The sequence below is a fragment of the Wolffia australiana genome, chromosome 3 (genome assembly GCF_029677425.1).
Source record: "Wolffia australiana isolate 7733 chromosome 3, ASM2967742v1".
In the NCBI taxonomy this organism is placed as follows: domain Eukaryota; kingdom Viridiplantae; phylum Streptophyta; class Magnoliopsida; order Alismatales; family Araceae; genus Wolffia; species Wolffia australiana.
In genome coordinates, this window is record NC_135837.1 from 8,226,160 (window position 1) to 8,247,777 (window position 21,618).

Consider the following 21,618-nt stretch of genomic DNA (forward strand, 5'->3'; position numbering starts at 1 on the left):
TTGTATTCTATTCAAGTGTGTGTTATCAGTTATCCATCGTCAATGATGTGTATTTATATTGGCATCAGTTTCTCCCTCACTTGTTCTCTCTCCCTCTCTCTCCCTCTCAATGCTTCTCTATTGCTCTCACTCTCTATAGATCTAATTACCTCTCTTGTTACCTCTCTATAGCAAACTTAACCTCTCTTGCTCTCCTTTTATTTCTGTTTAACTTTCTTATTCCCTACATCTCTATCAATCTCTACCCGTGCATTCCCTTTTTCACTCCCTCTCACAATCTCTCTATGTCTCTCGTTCTCTCTCTCGCTTAAACACACATATGCCACATGTTCTCTCTTTATCATGAAGGCATGTAATTGGAATAGTTAACCCTGCCAACATTAAACTTAATGTTACCCATAGCCCCATGAAAAATGGACATCGAAGTCAGCACTAACAGGTAGCACCATGAATAATGTCAATGATGGTGCCTGATGTTGACAGTTGATGGGACGTTGAAGTCAGTCAAATCTTTGATTCAAAGCTATGTTATAATGAGACTTAGAGAAAAAAGTCGTATTGAAATAAGTCAGGCTGATTGTTTAATAATACCAAGTTGTGATGGAATTATCATTCTTCCATCTAGTTTGAGGATACATGAGTCACATTATTTATTCATTACTGTGTCGCAAATGAACACTTGACCACCATGTCTCTTGGTGTTCTGACCAATGAAATTTGTTGATCAAAATTTCTCTACTGAATTCTATGCTTTAAAATATGAGTGGAAAGGTTCAGAAGTTAATTATTTTGTAAGAAAAATAAAACACATAATGTTTATTCATATAGTTGGGTTACTCCCTGGACTCCCCTTTAGTAAAGTAAAATAACTCACCTAGACACAAGAGAGTTTTTTTATCAATCTTATCAATTGGGTAGAATCCAATAGAGACTCCAACGACAGGTTTTTTCAATAGGTTGCGTAGAATATTTCCGTCAGGTATTAATCCTTCTTAAATTAATATAGAGGAAATTATTTCTCAACGAGTACTATAAAAGACGTTATAGTAGACGAACATACTGCGTAGAATGACTTAATATAATCCTTAAGAAAAGTGACATTGTAAATACCGTAATGACAACCGATTTGATATTTTTGTTCATGGAACAAAGGCAATTTGTGATGTATCCAGAAGCCCACTTCTTGAGGCCTGTGAGCTGTCAGGGTCAAAAGGAGAACCTAGCAACCCACAAAATCCTTTGGCAAAATTTTCTGTGACAAATTCTTCTTCCGCCAGAATCTGCGTAATATCTCTGATACACCTTACTAGATGTGCAGATCTTGTGTTTGGTCTTGTCAAGATCTTCTTGAGCCATACAAGATTCTACAAGCCCCATAACATGCAGAATATTTCTGCTCATGCCTGTCAGGCTGCTGGTCTTCTGTGTTATCTTGTTATAGTTGTTTTTATCAATGTTTTGAGCAGTCTTTTCATGTTTATTGTCCATATGGATGAGTCTGCACCTTCTGTGGCCTATATAAGGCCCCTTGTACCCTTGAAGGATTATTATTGAAGTATATTGTTTTGTTGAAACTCCTGTTTCTCTCCTCTGAGTGTTCTTTTATTAGAGAGTGCTCCTGTGATTGTGGACTCAAGCACAACCCACATGTGGACTCAAGAGTTGGTGAAACTATTTTTTTGTGGATTCAGGACTAGGCTTTTTAAAGTATAGCGAGGCATGTGGATTCTAGTCATGTTCCTACATTGCTGCTGTAACCAGGCTGCTTCAATTTGGTTAACTTTATAACCATCCCAAGGTATCATTTCCAAAATATCTGTACCACAGGTTCAGACACATCTGAATCTTAGGCCTTTCAAATACTTAATTCTATGAAGGATCCAAAGGTTTTCATAATGAAAGCATGTTAGTCTTCAAATTAGGTTTTATAAACCCTTGTGTGAAAGAAAATAGATAGAATTTTCTCTTCATTTTAGGTCAACATACCACTTGTTTTTAAAAAACCAACTGGATAAGAGGGAGGAATGGTTACATGTCAGATGTGAGTAGTCACACAAAAATTTTGGCAGAGATGGTTCTTTCGGCCATTGTCCTCCCTTTTTTCCTTTTTTGTCTTGAACATTTGGCCATTCATTAATGATCCATGGCCTGGATTGGCTGGATAAAACAATGTTAAAGCCTTCATACCTTGTGAGTTGACATAATGGAGATTAACTGAGTCAATTAACCAAGTTATCTTTCTGGGTTGGCTTGCATTTTGACTACAAGGTCCACCCAGATAGGCTGTCTACTCAGGTTGACTCGGACAGAGTGTGGTGCGCCTGCAAGAAAATGGCTTCAAGTGTGACTCAGACGCAACAAGGATGGTCTGGGCAGTGTCAGGGAAGCACACACATACATACTGATGCCATGCTGGTGGCCCAGTGATGGCAAAAGGAGGCAGCCTTGAAATCCATCGAGGGAGGGAGGGAGGGAGGGAGGGAGAGGGAGGGAGGGAGAGAGGGAGGGAGGGAGGGAGGGAGGGAGGGAGGGAGAGAGAGAGAGAGAGAGGGAGACAGAGAGTGAGAGAGAGAGAGAGTGGGAGGGAGGGAGGGAGAGAGAGAGGGAGACAGAGAGTGAGAGAGAGAGAGAGTGGGAGAGAGAGAGGGAGACAGAGAGAGAGAGTGAGAGAGAGAGAGACAGAGAGAGAGAGAGAGAGAGAAGTGAGCTTGGTCCATGCCCATATATATCACAGTGATAGAAAAGTACAGGGAGATCAAACAGTTTCTTTCAAGAGACATTTCTAGGAAGATTAGGATGTAAAAACGGAAGAAACAAGCAAACCATCAATCAGATTAAAAGAAAGCCAATAGGAATTCTAGATAAGGAACCAGTGAGATCCATTTTCTAATCAAAATTCAGAGACATGCCTTCTAATATTAAATTATAGAGATGAATGGACAGATGAAACATTTATCAGAACACAATTTTGAGGTTAAAGGGATGGGCCCTAGTGGAAAACAGATAAGCAAGGAGAACAGCAGAAGAGTAATGATGTCTACTTTCTTCATCCTTGTGGCGACTCATCTGCCGCCTTGCCCCTGGGCCTTAGCATGTCTCCAAAATTGCCCCTCATAATCCGTCTAAACCTTGTGTCCTCCTGCACTGATGCCGCAGGCGAGGTGGCACTACTTTCTTGGATCTCTCCGGCATCAAGCTTCTTACCCACCAAAAGCCCACCATCGCCAAAGAGGCTGCCAACGGAGGAGGCGATGCCCATGGCCATGCTGAGGGCCCCACCAGACCTCTCTCTCAAGATCACCTCCAGTGCCTCCTTGTGAGCTGGGTCCAGGGCCTCCCCGTCTTTGAGCAGGTTCTGAATTGCTGGCACCAACATCTCCTTCGTACTTGTTCCGGGCAGATCTTTGGATTACGGTACAAATTTTTGAGAAGAAAAATCAGCTCATGTACTTAAGTTTGGATTATTTTGATTTTCGGGAAATGAAAAGTGTGAGAAGTTCAATGGAGGGGATAACTGGGTTCTATCTCCATATCTCTCCTTTCTCTCTATCAATTGAAATCTATATATATCTCTACCTCTAAAACCCCTCTCTCTGTGTATTCCTCTATCTCTAAACCTCCTTTTCTTCTTTCTTCCTCTCTACATCTCTTCATCTCTCTCTATCTCTGTAACCCTCCATATATATATCTATTCCTCAACCTCTCTAGTTCTTTCTCTCGCTCTATCTCAATCTCCTATGTTCTCTCTCTCTCTCTTCCCTTTCTATACCTCATCCACTCTCTATCTCTACCTCCAACATCTCTCTCTCTCTCTCTTTCTTCGATAACTCTCTAAATATCTATTCCTCTATCTATTTTTCTCCCTTCATTTTTTTTTAGAAACTTATTTTTAGCCATACATCTTGAACTTTTTGCCAAAAGTTTTAGACCCCATGAACGAAGATTGGATCAATAGCTGTTTTCTCTCTCCCTGCCAGTGTTTCTCCCCATTTATGCATCTATTCTATCTGATCTCCATTTTAAATATTCAATTAATCCATCCATCCATCCATCTATCTATCCAATCTATTTCATGATATCGAGTATGTCTGGCTGGTCTGTACACATAGTCTCAACAACTATTTTCATCAATCTCTCCTTCGGCACAAAATCTATCAGTCAATCAATCCAATCATCCACTCAATCTCTATAAGAGATTCAATGGTTAGATTCTCTCATAGTATCTAATTTTTAATCTGGATAGTGATTTTGCAAATATATTTGGGTGGACGATGAAAAGAAACATTCTAAATAAGATATAGCGGAACATAAAAATTGAAATTAAATTTTAAATAAAGTTTGACTAAAAAAAGACTCAGATAAGATATAGCAGCTAACCTGTGGCATCCAGAGCGCGAAGTGCCTCACAAAAAGCATTAGCTCTCTCACATCGCCGCATCAAATTATCCGCCTTTGTAGGGGCATTGGTGAGTTGGAAAATCTTGGACAAGAGATGTGACCCAGGTCAAAGAAACAGATGACCAAAGTAAATGAGCAGTTTTTTAATCCATTTTTCAGAATGATGAATCAAGTCCTTAAAATAAGTGCTTGCATCCCCATAGCTATTGGAACTTTGACTTTGATTTAATACATGATTTTAGATGAATCACATTTATATCATGAACAATTAAAATTTATCCACAGAAGGGAAGAATGATTCGCTCCAGCTTACAGTTAAGATCCCCAACCTCTGTCAGGGGTACTTTAGACATTTTAGTTTTAGGGAAGTTGTGTTTGAATTATCTGGGAGGACCGTAGAGGCCTTTTTTTCACTGTACCTTCCAGTACTACCAGATGGAGGCTTATCCGAGGAACCTATCACTTAATAATTTAATAACCAGGTCATTAAAACAGAACACGAGGAATAGGCAAATAAAATAATATCAAAATTAAACTCTTAAGGATATAATCTTGCAATTTCTCTGATGTATGGGGGACTGCAAGGCACAATGCTCGAACAACAGCAATAGTTGCTTCATGAGATCCATCTTCAAGAAATGCATCCATCTGAATACGCATCTTTTCCACAATCTGAAAGATTATCCAAGTAAACAGTACATTAATATTTTTCTTCTCCTTGAAAAGAATAAAAATAACAAAGAAACTTCTGGGACAGAACTCACAGCATCGCTCTTGAAATGCTGAGCAACAATTCCAAATGCATCGATAGTTGCATACTTAACATCAATATTTTGGTCGGAACCAAGTGTGACTAAGGCAGGCAAAATATGGCCTGATGCTACTTTTACATCAACATAAGGAACCTGCGGTTGATTTTCATGAAAACCGGGTAAATAGACCTATGAGACACAAAGGAGGATTTCATGAATCGAGGGATCGCTAACCAAGATCTTCAGCAAATTTACAGCGCTGATCTTCATATTTGTACTTGTGCTGACGACCATCTCCCAGAGGATATTTAAGATGACAGTGTGTTGCTCATTAAACATGCTGAATTAACAACAAGAGAACTGATAAGATTAGGGTTACTGATTCAAACAAGTTACACTGTAATGTACAGGAACATACCTAAGGAAGCGAATGCAGTCATAAAGATCTGTTGAATGATGGTACAAAGACCGTGAGCTGGCATCGTCTGGGTTTTGAACAAGTAATTTTCTCAAGTACTGTGCAAACTGTTCGTGTCTATTTGGCGTTCCCAGAACACCACCCAGCAAAAGTGGAAGGATGCACAAAACCGCAAGCCTTTCAGAAACTGCCGTTTTGGGCTGTAGACCTGCAAAACGAATACTGTTTACTCCTATTTTCTATACTGAATTTTAATTTTTCTCTCAAATTTTACCCAATATAGCAAAAGCTGTTGGAAGCTTTTGTCTAATACTGTGGAGAAAATGGATGTTAACCACTTTAAATAAAAAGTTGAAGAGATGATAGAGTTTGCCGACGATGATGAGCTGGTCAAAAAAGAGGATAGATGAAAAGTCGTCCTCATCACGAGGATACGGCCAGAATAATGAGGCCAAAATCATCATCATAGACAGATTAATGACGATGAAAATGAAAACTTGAAGTAAAAAGTTGAAGAGATGGTAGAGTTTGCCGACAATGACGAGCTTGTCATATACGAGGGGAGATGAAAAGTTGTCCTCATCATCATCCTCATCTATGGCCACAATGATGAGGCCAAAATCATCATCGTTGACAGATTAATGACAAGTAAAATGAAAACTTCTCATCACTCGTCATTAGAAAGAAAAAAATAAAGTGATGAGAAAAGGATGATAAGTCATAACTTTCATCCTTCCCCCAACATTTGAGGATGCACAAAAAATGACAAAGATGATGATGATTCACCATTGTTCTCTCGAACTCTAAGAGACGCCCCAAATTCCACTAAGATTTCAAGAAATAGCTGAGAAGTACCTTTTATTCTGGGTAGAAGGCGCTTGGGAAAGACAGTGAGATCAGCATTATCTCCCACTGCTTCCAAGAAAATGGGGAGCAACATGCGTATAACATATTCATCACCAAAGCTGTCAGCTAAACCCAGAAGAAACTGCATAAAAAGGCTCCCTCTTCTTTAATTATGGCTTTATCTTCTATTGAAAATGCAACATAATTTTTAAGAGCCGAAATTTGGCAAGAGTAACCCCGACCTTTCTGATGTGCGCTCTGAGATGGTCTTCTCTTGTAGGCAGAAAGCAAGACAATCGAATTAAATCAGGAACGCATTCAGCGTGCAACCAATCCAAGGAAGGCCAGTCTGCATGCCCCCTTAAACAGAAATTTAAAAATTAGAACATTAATATTCAAATTACCAAGGATAACGTCTAGAATCTGGCTCACCTTGCATACATATCGAGCAAGGGAGGAGAGAAAAAGCTCTTCCCTGCTTGGGGGCTGGCAAGGGCCTCATCAACAAACGGGCAAGTTTTGACAGCTTCAGCGTAAATAAAAGGGATAACCTCGGTCAACATTCGCAGTAAAACTTCAATATTCCACCGCTCGCGTTCACCAAGAAAACGAAGATGAGACTCCACAGAGATCTCAACCCCTGACAATGGTGGACATCGCTGCAAAAAACAGAGGGAAGGGTGGTAACAGCGAAAATAAATATTTGAAAGAAAAAACGGAGAAACCCAAAAGAGAAGGGCTTACTTACCTCAGCAGAACTCAAAAGATGGGAAAGAGAGACCCGAACCAAGTGATCCAAGTTGTTTCCCCAATTAATTAAAGATGGAATGAGTTCCTTGAGAGATGTCTCAACGACCAGCCCAGAAGGATCACAGAGCAGCTGATATGCCAACTCCTCAACCTATCAAAAAGTTCAAAAATAAAAATAAAAATAAAATTCAGAGCATTTTTAAGTTAAGTGTGGTTTTGTCTTTGACAGGAGTGAGAAACTCTGAAACCCTTTCTCAGGGCCTGCGAGACAGCCTGATCTAGGGCTTACATGTCAGTTTCTGCGCCAGGACTGCCTCAAGCAATAGTGAGGCTGACCTTGAAGTATTTGTCCACGTTTGGGAAGCATGGAAGGAGCAGTGCCAGGTTATGAGAAGCAGCTTGTCGAACAATGGCCGAAGGATCCTCCACAAGCTGCTGAACAATGGATAAGATTAAAGAATCTCGGATTTCCGGCCGTACAAATTCAGCAAGTTGCCCACAAGACTGCGCAACGAGAAGTCTACGCTCCTCATATTTGTGATTGATCTGCATTTATATTTAACAAACCAAGAGAATCAACAAGAAATAAGAAAACAGTGAGAAAATTCATGATGAAGGTGTTAATGCAGTTGAACCTGCTCCCAGCATTGAGGAAGTAACTCTGTCTCGGTTCTCATCTCTCCTACATTCTTTGCCAAGATGACACAAGCCTAAAAAGAGAAAACAAGGTCAGTATGTAAAATAAGTTCTAATTTTTTATAAATGTTTGATGCAGTTGAGACATACATCCATGATAATTCGTCTCTGTTGTTCGTCAGGTCGTTTGATGAGGTTAAATAGTGTATGTGTTAGCAAATCCCGTTGTCCGCTCTCCGGATGGCGTTCAATTGCGCACATAATTAGAGGAAGAAGCTCCTATTACATTTTTAAAAATTACCATCGAAAACTTAATCTCTTTAAAACGAAAAAAGAAATGCTTATCTTAAAGACAGAACCTCACGGTGGTTGATAAGAACATAAGGAACGATCTTGGGTAAAGCATCTGAGAGTATGTGAATAGCTTCCAGTCCCTGCAACGTACAATCAGGATTTCAATAAAATGTTGAGATAAAAAAGGAATAATCACAATTTATTATCTAAATAGTACTCACTGGCTTCCCTGCATTAGTATCTGCCGATGGAATGGAGTGGTATTCGTAGCTTCCATTCCTAGTTTCAAAATCACCATTCTCGTTGCAAGAAATTACTTGCGGTTCAGGAGTAACCACAGGAGAATTCATTAGGTCATCAGAGTGCGTTTGAAATGCATTCGAGTTATCATGACAAACATCTTCTTCTGTTATGGCACTTTTACTCGCTGCAGTAATATCTTCCTGCTCATCAGAAACTTGATCTTTCTTAGAGCTTTCTGCCTCTCTCAAAATAGAACTTTCTTCATTAACCCGTGGCTGTGCTTGTTCAGTTCTATCACCAACCCAGTGCTGACCGGCTCGAGAACTTTCAATGTACATCTTGAGTGAAGTAATCTCAGCCCTACAGTCGTTGAGGTCCTTCCTCTGAAACTCCAGGGACTTCTTTAGGTCATATACCTAAAACCAATGTGCTTTAAGTCCTTATAAAATACTGAAAAAATTTCTGGTCGAAATAAAAAAAAGCTACCAGGATATCTTTATCTTTAATTTCCTTCTGGGCCGTTTCCAGCAATCTGGTTAATGACGATAATTGGGTCTCTGCCAAGCCATTGCTTTTCAGCAGAGATTCCTTTTCAAATTTCAGGTGTTCAATTTCTTCCAATAACCTATCCCGCTCTTGGAGAATGGAGATCTTCTCCTGGAAACATCGCCACACACAGCAAAGAGAAAAGAGTGAGAAGAATATCAAAACTAAATATCTGGGAAAAGTATACACAGAATTTCAATTTCCTATAACTTTAAAGAATGCATTAAGTACATAATAATTTACAAAAGAAGGGGATAAAATTCTTAAGATAATTTCCATTTTAATGAGTGCACTGACCGAAATTTGGATCACGATCCCTTTACATTCTAGAGCATGAATTGACGTCAACACTGATCCCAGGATAATGCCCAGGGTATAAAAAACAAAGAAACTATAACTTGAATTTTTACCATAATCAAAAATGTTATAGCATGAAAAACATGAGTTTATCCATCCCTAATGCAGCAACCAGGCAAGAATAAGGAAGCACATGGATAAAAAAACAAAGACTCAAACGCTAGGGGGCAGAGGCTTAATCTTAAAGTGTTTCTTTTCAGGGTACCTCAGCTGCGTCCGTGGTGGATGAAAGGTACTGATAAAAATAATGTCGCAGAGCATCAGTCACAGATGCTGGAGATTTTGGCCAGATGTCAAGGTTTTGATCAGCGACCTGTCGCACAGAAATTTAGTGTCTCATACGATGCAACGCAAAGATTATTTAAAGAAGTTCGAATGTATTTTTTGATTATGAAATGTGAATTAAGTTCTAGGTTCACCAAAAATACCTTAGAGCTAATTTAACTCAATAGGATATCAGTCAACAGAGACATGTAAAAATGATATACACTTCAGAAATTTTCACCATGAATAAATATCCAACATGTCCTTGGACCACACAATGGTATAATAGTATTTTATGAAGAAGCCATGAAGGGCAGGGAGAAACCAGTAATATACACGGATAAAAGTTGCCCACATAGTCATCCTACATTCCACATCTGTTATAGGCAAAATTAGACCGACTTGTTCATTAGAGTTTGAAGAGAATCTTTCAAGATTATGGGCATATTCTTAATCTAACACTCGCATATTAAAATCTCCCTCTGGTCAGTCTCACCTCTTATAAATTTTTTAGTATAGAATAAGGAAGAGACGCATTTCCTTCGAAAGAAAAATTTTCATGTTTCATTTTCATAAAATAAATGAAGATAATGACATGATACTTAAATTTCAGTATTTTGGCATCAGACTAATACTAATATCACATTCTTATGATAAAAGAAATGTGGAATCGTTGAAAATGGGCAAAATCTAGTGAAAAATTATAAAATGTAGACTCTATGTGATTCCATCACACAATGCCATGTAGACTCTCCACGTTTTATTATATCTCCATCTAAAACAGATGAGTGAGAAGTTTCCCAGAGCACATCATGCCTTGTTGGGAACAAGGGCATTTTAAAACAGAGAAAAGGCTGAGACTAGAAAAAAAAGGTATCGGGCTTCGTAAGGACCCTGATTGGAAATTTTTTGATCGCCTTTCACCGCGTAAGAAGCGTAACATAACCAAGTTGAATTTGAAATCTTAGTGAAAGATTTGATTAATTAACTCATGTCAGTTTTTCATGAAAAAGACCAACTGAATGATTAGTTTTTATGTAATATATTCTTGTAAATGGCATGCAATTATTATATTTGGAATAAAAATAACACTGTACTGGGATAATGTTGAGATTCATTGATAGTTAAGTTTTATTTTTTGGTAAATTAATTTGATTTTCTCCTCATTAAATGAAGAACATACACTTTTGAATGCCAAACAAAAAGAAGAGTAGGCATTGAGAAATGATTTCGAACGCACCTCTTCATAAAATGTCATAGCAGTGAGTCTATATCCTGCAATCATCAAATACTCTTTCACAGCGCAGTTAAGAACCTGTCGCTCCTCATCTTTTAGTGAACCTAAATCAACAGATATTCCTTGATTTCCCATTTTTCCTTCATATACGGAAGAATGATTTGTTGGAAAACCTGAAACAAAATAATAGATGTTTAAGATGCAGAGATGATACTGGATTTCGACCACAGAGGCAATGGCAATTATAATGATATTTTACCCATTAAATGAGGAACTTTATGTGCCATTAATTGATGGGTGTCAAGTATTGGACATGAAATATAAGTAAAAAAACATGATAAGATTAAACATATTGTAAATGACTATAATTGTTACACAGTGATACATCTAATTCATATCAAGATATTGTGGAAGTTTAATCTTGAATAAAGATTTCCAAATTACGGAATTGACTTCGAATTCCGAGAAGAATGGCAATGTAACTTATACAGATTCGAATGTGTTGGGTTCAAGCACTTACCAACTGTGCTAAAAGCTATAGCTGATAGCAAGGGTACAACTTTTCATCTTTAAGCAGGATGTTGTTCTTCAACACTCCCCCACAACACCTGTTGCTGGTTTATTTATGGACCAGGCATGCAGTGTGTTGCTTCTGGGATTTGAACTTGCCACCAGGCTCTGATACCACATCCTCAAGCTTTATCCTAAGTCGGCTGATGACCTAGACGCCACTCAGAAACAGAGGTAGGATTAAACTCTTTACCATCCTTGGGCTCCCAATGTTTAGCTCTGATACAATGTCCTTAAGCAGGATGTTGTTCAGGAGACAAAAATGATTGAATGAGGTTCCCCTCAGGACCCTTATCTCCCAGCTGCAGCGTCTCCCTCTGCTCCAGTATCCTTGTCATGCAGGACTGACTTCTGATGACTACTTGAAAATAGGATTATGTCCTTTTCCTGCCTCTGCTTTATTTAAAGACTTCCCTGTCGTGCGAGCTTTTCACATTTGTGTCTAACTGTCAACATTTCTCGTGTCTTCTGCAAAACAATCTTGAAAAGAACGTATCAGACAACTATGATTTCCATGGAGTTACTTTATCTTTTCCATTTTTCATGTACCCTTCCGTTTATTTACTCCAACTTTTAGTAGATCTGACTAATCATTATGTGGATAACTTTATGTATCTTTAAACTTGGTATTTAATAGGCCAGCTCCCATTCAAACCAGCCTTTAAACTGTTCCTACCAGTTACCGAAGTATCATTTCTTGAGTGAAACACTAATGAGAGGCTGTGCCCAAGTGATTGATCCTCTGGCGACTGACACTCTGAACATATTCAATTTTAATTTCTGAGGGGAAATGTGATTTGAGCCGTAGGAAAAGGAATGGAAGGGACACTTGGTTTTCAGGTCATTGTAAGAAGGGGAAAACTGTGGGCACAGATTTAACTGAAAAAGGATAAACTATGCGTCCCAGGAAAAATTATGGAAAGAAAATCCACTCAAGTAACCCTGTCTCCTGCTTAACAAAGACAGGAATGTATTAAGTATAGGTGGAAAGATTGTGTGACAAATGATGAAAAATACTGATATAAAATAAAAATGAAGATACAGGCTAATCGGTCCCAGAGCAGAGATACTCAACCTGTATAAAAAGGGGTAAGTAAGACTTGACTCTGGAGTCAAGTATCGCCCGTGAGCATCCTTTTCTCGTATTTTCCATCCTTTCTGCTTCCCTCTAACTCTCTCTCAACCTCTTCCTCTCTGTCGCATTATGCAGTCACCGATTTGGTTTGTGGATGATGCGCTCCGGGGACATCATTGACAGTTTTCTTCCTCTCTCCCTTTCTCTCTTACTCGTTTGACAGGACTTGAACCTCTTCTTTCATTGCAATTAGGAATCACATCGGTCATCATTGATCGATACATTCCAAGAACATATCAGGCGGTGAGGAGGATGAAGAACGTATCAGACTGGATTGGGGACGCTTGCTCGCGGTGTTCTGGGCGATATGGCTTAAAGGGAGGCCGGCTTCGGTGTTTAAAGGGAGGGCGGCTTCGGTGGAGAATGCCGCTCATGATATGGAGGCGCTGATGTCTTTTTAGGGTGGAGGGAGAGGATAGCCTATTTGAGTTTGATTGTATATTGTTTGTACAAAATATTTACCGTTAATGATAGCAGGTTGGCTACCGGTTTCGGGTGGTCTTCCTTATTGTTCAAAAGAAAAATTCTCCATCTCACTTAAAATGAATGATGTGGGGGATGATTAGCCATCATCATTCCCTAGACCATGTCGGCAGTGACATCAAGCCCTTGGAGCAAGATGGACCATGTTGAATAGCTCACTTGCACCACTAATTGATGAAAAAAGCTAATCAAATTCTTCAAAGGGTCCTTCAAAGGTCCATCATCACAGGTCTCAACATGCAATTAGAATTAATAGGAGTGGATGCCAGCTGAGTCCAATGAACCTGCATCCTAAAAGAAATCCATCGTTTCATTCAAAAAAAAAAGAAAAGAAAATACATCGTATCATTTTCCCAGAATATAATAGACTCTCTCTTGATCAAGCAATCTTAGTACCACGGAAATAACTAAATGCTCCCAACTATCGTGGAGAAAACTGCCCTTCAAGAAATATTTTGAGATTTGAGATGCCAGTGGATCCAAAGGTGTTGCTTCTCATGAACTAGGGAAAATAGTCAAGAACATGGCTACTGGCAGAGAAGAATTGAGAAACAGAAGGCCCAAACTGAATAAGAGTAACAATTCACAGTTGTGAGATGTGTCACACTGGAGGTTTTCTGTCAATGTCCATGGCCATGATGTATCACTTGCGACCAAAATCAGGTAAATAAAAGTAATCTTATACCCTCTCATGTAACCTCATTATGGTAAGGTCATGACTTTCTCTCTCAATCAACCTCCTCCAACCCCCTTTCTAGGGTTTGTCATGGTATCAGAGCACTTGTGCTCTTGATCATCCTTCTAGGGTTTGACATCACCCTCCTCTGGCTAGCGAACTTCTAGGGTTTGACATCACCCTCCGCTACCCAGTATCATCCTTCTAGGGTTTCTAGCGAAACCCTAGACAGTCTCTCTGCAGCCCCGCAGCAACACCGCGGCAGCACCAGCCGCAGCAGCACCACAGCACGGATGTCACCATGCCGTTCACCGAGACCGACTTTCTGGAGAAGCCCCTGTCCTACAAGGTGGCCCATCCCCTTCCGTCGGTCCCGGAGGTGACACTCCTACAGGTACCGAATCTCCTTCAGTGGACTCGCTTTGTCGAGACCAACCTCAAGGCGCGTCAGCTCTTCAAGCATTGCACTGAAGAACCATTGACAGCCGAACATCCGCATCATGCAGCGTGGGACGTTGAAGAACAGTTTATTCTCGGCAGGCTGTATACGTACACACTGTCCCCCCAGTTCCGCGACCGTTTTCCCCATCAGAAGACGGTGAAAGGCTTCTGGGACCAGGCGAAGTCCTTCTGCGGCAGGGAAAACGACTGGTGGCGCATTTATGCCCTTGCAGGTCAGGCCAGCAGCCTTCGTCAGGGTTCGATGTCGATCTCCGACTATGCACTTGCCCACAAAAAGATGTGGGATGAAGTGGACTACTACCTGCCGACCGATGACCCGAAGTGCAAGACGTACCAGAACGTGCTTCTCCTGCGGATCATGGGCTTCCTCAGTGGCCTGAATCGCGAGTACGATGACATCCGTCGTCGTGCCTTGCACCGCAAGGAAGGCCCTCCTGCACTCGAGGATTTGGTGAAGGAGCTCCAAGAGGAGGAGAGCCACTTCCTTCTACATGGGACTCCCTCTTCAGGACCTCCGGGTGAGTCGACCGCGCTGCTGACCGGACCTGCACCAGCTGCCTCCTCTGCTGCCATTCCCCCTACGCCCACCTCCGAAGCCCGACCAGTTGGGACGACGATTTGCACGTATTGCGGCAAACCGGGCCACGGGAAGAACAAGTGCAAGAAAAAATGATGGATTGGAGAAAGGAGGAGGCCGCAGAAGGCAAGACCATGGTGGCCCAGCCTGATTCGTCCTCCGCCAGTGCCTCCACCACGACCATGGACCAACTCCAGGCAGATTTGGCTCGTCTCCGTGACTAGATGGCTGCCATGCAGAACCAGTCCACGGCATATTTCGGTGGTTTTGGTGCGTTTCATCCTCCTCCTTCCTCAGATGAGTGGCATTGTGGTCATACGGCTTTCCACTCACCTGTCGTCTCGGATACTACCTGGGTACTTGATCCGGGGGCTACCGAGCACATGACCCCGCTCAATGACCGGTTTGTATCCTACGAGAGGCATAGTGGTAGCTGTACTGTCCTCATCTCCGGGGGTGGACGTCTCCGTGTGGCCGGAATCGGAGCAGTATATGTGGACGGCCTTGGTGTGGTCCGCAACGTCCTGCATGTCCCCGACCTGCGGCCTGTCCTTATGTCTCTGCAGCGTTTAGTCGATGCTGTCTCCTGTTCCTTTCATCTCCAGCCTGACGGGATGTTTCTGTCTGACAAGGTGGGCCGGACTACACCAATTAGGCGGGAGAACGGACTGCTGCTGCTGGACGATGGGGGCCATTCCCAGTGCTTCCTGGTGCACTGGACGCTTCGATCGGTGGCTGAGCAGCGTCGGGGACGTCTTCTGATGGCACATCAGCGGCTTGGGCACCCGCCTTTCTCGACTTTACAGCGTCTTGTTCCGTCGTTGTGTTCTGGATTGGACCTTAAGACTTTGATTTGTGAAGCTTGTCAGTTAGCCAAGCATCGTCGATCATCGTTTACTCCATCCATGTCTCACTCCTCGACCCCGCTGTTCCGAGTCCACAGTGATGTTTGGGGACCAGCACCGCAGGCCAGCTTGAAGGGGCACCGTTACTTTCTCCTCTTTGTGGACGAAGCTACCCGCTATACGTGGGTCTACCTGCTGACTGCGATGTCAGAGGTAGCGCAGAAGTCAGAGGTTGAGACAAATATCTCCGTCGCTTCTGACCACCCGGCCCGCTCCTCCAGCTTCGGCAGCCCTGCCACTACCGTTGGTCTCTGTACCTTCTCTTGTGGCATCATCTTCTCCCGGTGAGTCACCCTCGTCACCTCCCGGTGAGTTGCCATCCGTCTCTCCCCCCGCGGTTTTTCCCCCTTCCACTCCCGGAGAACCCTCTTCCTCCGGTGAGTCTCCTTCTACTCCCGGGGAGTCGTCTGTTGCACTTCCCGGTGAGTCTCCCCCATCTATTGCTTCCGCTCATCCTCCGTCGGCCAATCCATCCCAACCTGCTGCCGAAGATGATGATCAGTTGGGATGGCCTATTGCCCTACGAAAAGGGGTCCGTTAGTGCACCCAGACACCCCTTTATCCTCTATCTCATTATATCTCCTTCGACCGGCTGAGTACTCCCTACCGGCTGTTTCTTACTCGCATCGAGTCGGATCCCATTCCTCGCCACTTAGCCGATGCTATCGCTTCTCATTGGAAAGCGGCGATGGACGAGGAGATGCAGTCTCTACTCAAGAACCACACTTGGGACGTCGTTCCACTCCCTCCCAGCAAGAGGGTGGTGGACTGCAAGTGGATACATGCCAAGAAGCATCATGCGGATGGTACTCTCGAACACCTCAAGTCTCGTCTTGTGGCTTGGGGGTTCACTCAGTCCTATGGCGTGGACTACTTCGAGACCTTCTCTCTAGTGGCGAAGATGGAGACTGTCTTCTCTTGGCCCTTGCGGCTCACTTCCACTGGGTCATCCGACAGTTCGACGTCAAGAACGCCTTCTTGCATGGCGACTTTACGGAGGAGGTGTACATGCAACAGGCGCCGGGATACTCACTCGCCCCCCCCGGTCACGTGTGCCGACTGCGGAAGTCCCTTTATGGACTCAAGCAGTCCCCGCGCATGTGGTTTGGTCGGTTCTCCTCAGTTCTGAAGACCGAAGGGTACACTCAGAGCAATGGAGATGCTTCCCTGTTCTTCCGTCACAGCCCGACAGGTGTCTCCATTCTTGCCGTGTACGTCAACAACATCCTTATCACGGGATCTGATGCTGCCGAAGCCGTCCGCCTCAGCATCGCTTTGGCTAAGGAGTTTGAGATCAAGGCCCTCGGCCTTCTCAGATACTTCCTTGGCCTCGAGGTGGCCTACTCCCCTCGTGGGATATTTGTCTCACAGCAGAAGTACGCCGTCGACCTGCTGACCCTAACAGGTATGACCCACTGTACGCCGGTGAGCACTCCCATTGATCCCAACGTGCAGTTGGGCAAAGGGGAGGATTTGCCGCTGACGAATTCCCACCGGTATCAGCAGCTGGTGGGGAAGCTCCTCTACTTGACGCACACTCGGCCCGACATGGCCTTCGCCGTCAACCTGCTCAGCCAGTTTATCCAGTCCCCATGGGAGATTCACCGTCAGGCTGCCAACCGGGTACTTGCGTACCTGAATGGCTGCCCCGGAAAGGGCTTGCTCTTTCCTCGAGGCACAGACCGGACAGTGAAGGTGTACACCGATGCTGACTTTGCCGGCTCCGTTGTGGATTATCGATCTACCACGAGCTACTGCACGTTTGTCTTTGGCAGCCTCGTCAGCTGGAAGAGCAGCAAGCAGGACAAAGTGTCCCGCTCCAGTGCCGAAGCCGAGTACTGCGCCCTCGCCGATGGGGCCTCTGAAGGCCAGTGGATCTACGGCATCCTTCACGATCTCCGCGTGGAGTATGATGGCCCGATTCACTTCTACTGCGACAACAAGTCGACGATTGCGTTGGCCAAGAACCCTGGACAGCAGGGACGCATCAAGCACATGGAGCGCAATCGCTACTTTTTCAAGGAGCGAATGGACGAAGGGATCTTTGACCTGGATTTTGTTGCCTCCACTGACCAGGCAGCGGATGTCCTTACCAAGGGACTATCCCGCCCTCTTCTTCAACATGCTGTGTCCAAGCTCGGCATGGACGACATCCATACTTCGCTTGCGGGGGGGTGTTAGTGAGATACTATGCTCTATGTTCTAATAGCCCCTGTTCTATAAGCCCATTAGACCTATTATAACTCTTTATCTCGCTTAGGGTACATATACCCTCTCATGTAACCTCATTATGGTAAGGTCATGACTTCCTCTCTCAATCAACCTCCTCCAACCCCCTTCTAGGGTTTGTCAAATCTTCATTACAATATGAAAGAAATCTATTTATACAGCCATAATGGGCTCTGGCAGACCCATTGGTGTCTAAGATAGGAAATTTTTATCAGTTCTTAATTTGTGGATCGCATAGGTTTCAGAAAAGATAAAAAAATAAAGGGGAAAATAAAAATAGGGTAAGTTACATGTATGACGAGATGGTAGATAAGGATGAGTGATGGCATGAGTAGTTCGACCATCCAATTCATCCATTTCCAACATGTGCTGCGTAAGCCATGGAGGAAACCTATGGAGATAATAACATGATACTGTCCAGGTAACTTAGATCAGATATTTCAATAAGATCCAACTCGTATGCATCGATATCGAGATGCTCGAATTTGTTAATGAAGAGATCAAGATCAAAACCAAGATCGACAATAGTTGGGGAAATTGGGGATAGGGTGGAAGAAGGCACACATGGAGAGTGGATCGGCTCCCTCTCTCCCCTTTCTGGCCGCAGTAGATTTCCCGGCCGCCAGCCTCAGCTTCCAGCTGCCAATAGGATTCTAACTGACTTCTTGAACGTCCAGAGAGCTGAGCTTTATTTGTAGTCAAGTCGCATGTGCGACTTGACTTAACGCTGTCTCTTGGTGGCGAGTTGACGATATGTTCTTGAGAAAACATATCATAACATGTGTCTATCATATGTTTCATATGTCTAGTGTGAGAATATTCAATCATTTTCTGATCTGACTGCTATAGCAACAAAGCCAGGCCCACAACAACCTCTATGTGCATTGCTTTCACACAGAAAAATTTGAGTAAGTAACAGCATGGTAACCTAACATAGTGAAGTTGTAGAGGAAGTAAGAGAAGGTGCTGCTGCTGAGATAGGTATATAGACTTTTATAAGACAAGTAAGCGTAAGCCTTAATAGTATTTGGCTATGAATCGATTCATATACTGCAGGAATTCTTAGAAGAAATTCAAGACAAATAGGTTTTTCTGATGTTTGTAGTAGCTTCAAGGTCAACTATAAGAGGTAGCAGACAATAAATTATTCCTTCAGATGAACTGTCTCGCCAAATACTCCGCAAAATAGTCATAGGTCAAATTAAATATGCAGCTGATGCTGTTCAAGTACAAAGAGCAAAGCTGGCTACATTACAGCTTAAATTAGCTAGACCATGTCAGCCACATTGCTCTCCAAAAGAGGCTCTCTCTTATCCTGTGAATCAATGTAAACTAGTACTGATCAACCCCATTGAAAATCCCCAGCGTACCTTTGATCCGTTGAGCGAGAGCCCATCCACACGGGACTCCCGGATCACTACAGTTCTTGTGATTAAGGCTGCACGTCACTGATACTGAAAACCAGTGAGCTTACTTGCCAATCTAGACATTACTCATAGATTCAGCTCGAACTGAGCTAACCCAGGGGGTCAAATCAACTGGGCTGAGACAATTCAGTCACACTCTAGGTACAACTTTGCTGACTCAGGCAGCCAAAACTTGCCAAAAATCATTCTAATTTTCATATGGATTTTCTGCGGTTGATCTGAATTTCAGGCATCATTAAGATTTGTTAGACTTCATAATTAAAATGTCACTCTACATTTTTGCGGGGTTCTATGTAAAGGTGTATGTCTCTCTGTCTATTTAAGGCAGCTAGAATGAAGTAAATGATGAGCGATTTACCTTTTTGTTGGGTTTATTACCTTGCACCCGGGGTGGTGGGCTCCTCCCGCCATCCTGCCTCCCCCTCTCTCCTCCGATCCTCCAAATTGACAAGATTACAAACTGTTGGATCCCACATATTTCTTACCTTCATATTATAACTCTGAATGTTCTGGCATACTTTAGCCTACTTTTGGTCATACCCTTTCAGAATATGACCCTTGGTAATGGGTGGGATCCTTAATATTTGAGAAAGAATCCGACATCCAAAAATTGTGAAAAAGGGGCTACCCTGACAATGTAAGCCAAAACAGTATTTTCCTTTCAACTCTCTACTCTTTTGAGACCGTCTTTGGCCATATCTTCTCAACCTTCTTTGGCTCCAAACTCTCTGTCCTTTCAAGATCCAGTATAGGCTGGATAAACTCGTGCTCTCTACTTCTCATATTTATCATACCAATTTAAACACAACGATGATTCTGTTGTTTTGTAGGAGCTATGATGATCTGCCATGCAACTCATTCAACTCTTGGATCATTCTCCTTTTTATTTTATCTAAATAGACACAAACTAATCTTCATCATATTGCAAGGGTGGTCCCCAAGAGGAAAAATGTGAGACACCACTATCAGGAATTCTCCTTTCTCACGCATCTTTTACGTACGATAAGAAATTGGGATAAGTTAAAAATGTAATATAAGAGGCGTGATGAAAAACGATTATTCAAAAACATTATAAATACCATCGTAAAATCCTGAAGTTTTTTTCAGACATGAAAATGGAGAAGAGGAACAAACCATCGGTTTCACTGGAACTATGCTGAGTTTTTTTCTGCAACTCTTCTTTCAACTTCAGAATATCTTCTTGAGCCAGTCTCAGTTCATACTCACTGAAAGCTAATTTCTCTTGAAGGGTTTCTTTCTCCTCTAACAAACATTGAGGGTCAGCAACTGCAGAGAGAGAATAAAAATTACATTAGATTCACTCTTCCCAGAGATTTTCGTGAAAGCTTCCAGTAGATCATCTCGAAATCTCCCAAGGTAACTGTTTTGTAAGATGAATTTTCCCAGATCTTTAATTCACAAACTGGGTACAATCATATAAAAACGATCCGCTTCAAACAGTTCACGTTCGACAAATCTCAATGAATTCATCTGTGAGAGAGCAAGATTCATTCAAATCAAGCGACTCAACTGACCATATTCGAAAGCGGAAAACAGGAGACGAGTCCCTACCTCTGAGAGAGTTGTAACGAGCGATCTGATCCGGGGGAAAGACGGAAGAATCAGAGAAGAAATCGCGCAGGCGAATGGCCTGGTCGTGCCGGCCGTCCTCTACGAGTTCGTGAAGAAGCTCGAACGCCGTGAGCAAGTAGTTCTCCCGCAACAGAAAGTCCACCACGAAATTGCACAGCGATGACTTCTCCGCGTCCATCCCCCTCGACGACATCGCCGCTCCTTCCTTGGCCCCGTCTCATGAGAAGAGAGAGATATAAGAGAGAGAAAGAAGAGAGAGAAATAAGAGAGAGAAAGAAGAGAGAGGAAGAAGAGAGAGAGAAATAACAGAGAGAGAGAGAGAAGAGAGCGGGAAGAGAGAGGTGTAGATCTGGGAACTCTGTAGATGTCGGAGGGTGTTGGATCACGTTAAGCAGGAGGATCCGGAAGTGCAGGATCGTGACACGTGTCGAAAATTAGGCTCACACGTCGGCAGGAAGTAAAAGGATGGATCCCCTGTTCGTGGCTAAATTTTTTCCACACGCCGGGCGTCTTAATCAGTTTTCTTGCGACCGTACTTGTTTTGAAATTAGAGAAATGACCATGAGTTCATTCTCTCTTTGGATTAATTGCTGAAAGGACTCAAGGATATAGTCCGGGACGTGGACGATGGACGGGACGGGACGAAGATTGTCCCGTCCGACGTCCGAACACTTGAACTTCGTCCTAACCATCCCGTCCAGGGATTCGTCCATTCAAGAAAAAAATCATCCGCATACCGACTTTGCCAGTTTTGTCCCGTCTGGAGAAATACCGTCCCGTCCCTCGTCCCGGAAGAAAAATATCAAAATTTAAAATTTTA

At 42.9% G+C, this 21,618-nt stretch overlaps 1 protein-coding gene across 4 annotated transcripts; it reads right to left on the minus strand.

The window, feature by feature from the left end:
- Positions 1–2,882: 2,882 nt before the first annotated feature.
- Positions 2,883–21,137, minus strand: LOC144700848 (HEAT repeat-containing protein). Of its 4 annotated transcripts, none has more exons than XM_078572402.1 (20): positions 20,778–21,137; positions 20,340–20,492; positions 10,745–10,914; positions 9,446–9,553; positions 8,824–8,994; positions 8,316–8,735; positions 8,160–8,234; positions 7,951–8,079; positions 7,800–7,874; positions 7,501–7,710; positions 7,163–7,315; positions 6,847–7,073; positions 6,657–6,774; positions 6,424–6,556; positions 5,569–5,776; positions 5,385–5,490; positions 5,163–5,303; positions 4,945–5,070; positions 4,378–4,492; positions 2,883–3,402 (listed from the first exon to the last, which is right to left on the minus strand). In XM_078572402.1, the coding sequence occupies exons 1-20, from the start codon at positions 20,989–20,991 to the stop codon at positions 3,047–3,049; spliced, it is 3,408 nt and encodes a 1,135-aa protein (XP_078428528.1). In that variant the 5' UTR covers positions 20,992–21,137; the 3' UTR covers positions 2,883–3,046. The 4 variants fall into 4 exon arrangements, with proteins under 4 accessions (XP_078428528.1, XP_078428527.1, XP_078428526.1 ...); XM_078572401.1 differs by having other exon boundaries at positions 8,316–8,738; XM_078572400.1 differs by having other exon boundaries at positions 8,316–8,753.
- Between the last annotated feature and the right edge of the window lie 481 nt (positions 21,138–21,618).

Excerpts from the sequence above, each read along its gene's own strand:
- LOC144700848 (XM_078572400.1), bottom strand. The coding sequence starts at position 20,991 with ATGTCGTCGAGGGGGATGGACGCGGAGAAGTCATCGCTGTGCAATTTC. Across the intron at positions 8,754-8,823 it reads TTAAAGATAAAGATATCCTG|GTATATGACCTAAAGAAGTC; the intron begins GTAGCTTTTTTT and ends CATTGGTTTTAG. Across the intron at positions 7,711-7,799 it reads TTCCTCAATGCTGGGAGCAG|ATCAATCACAAATATGAGGA; the intron begins GTTCAACTGCAT and ends ATATAAATGCAG.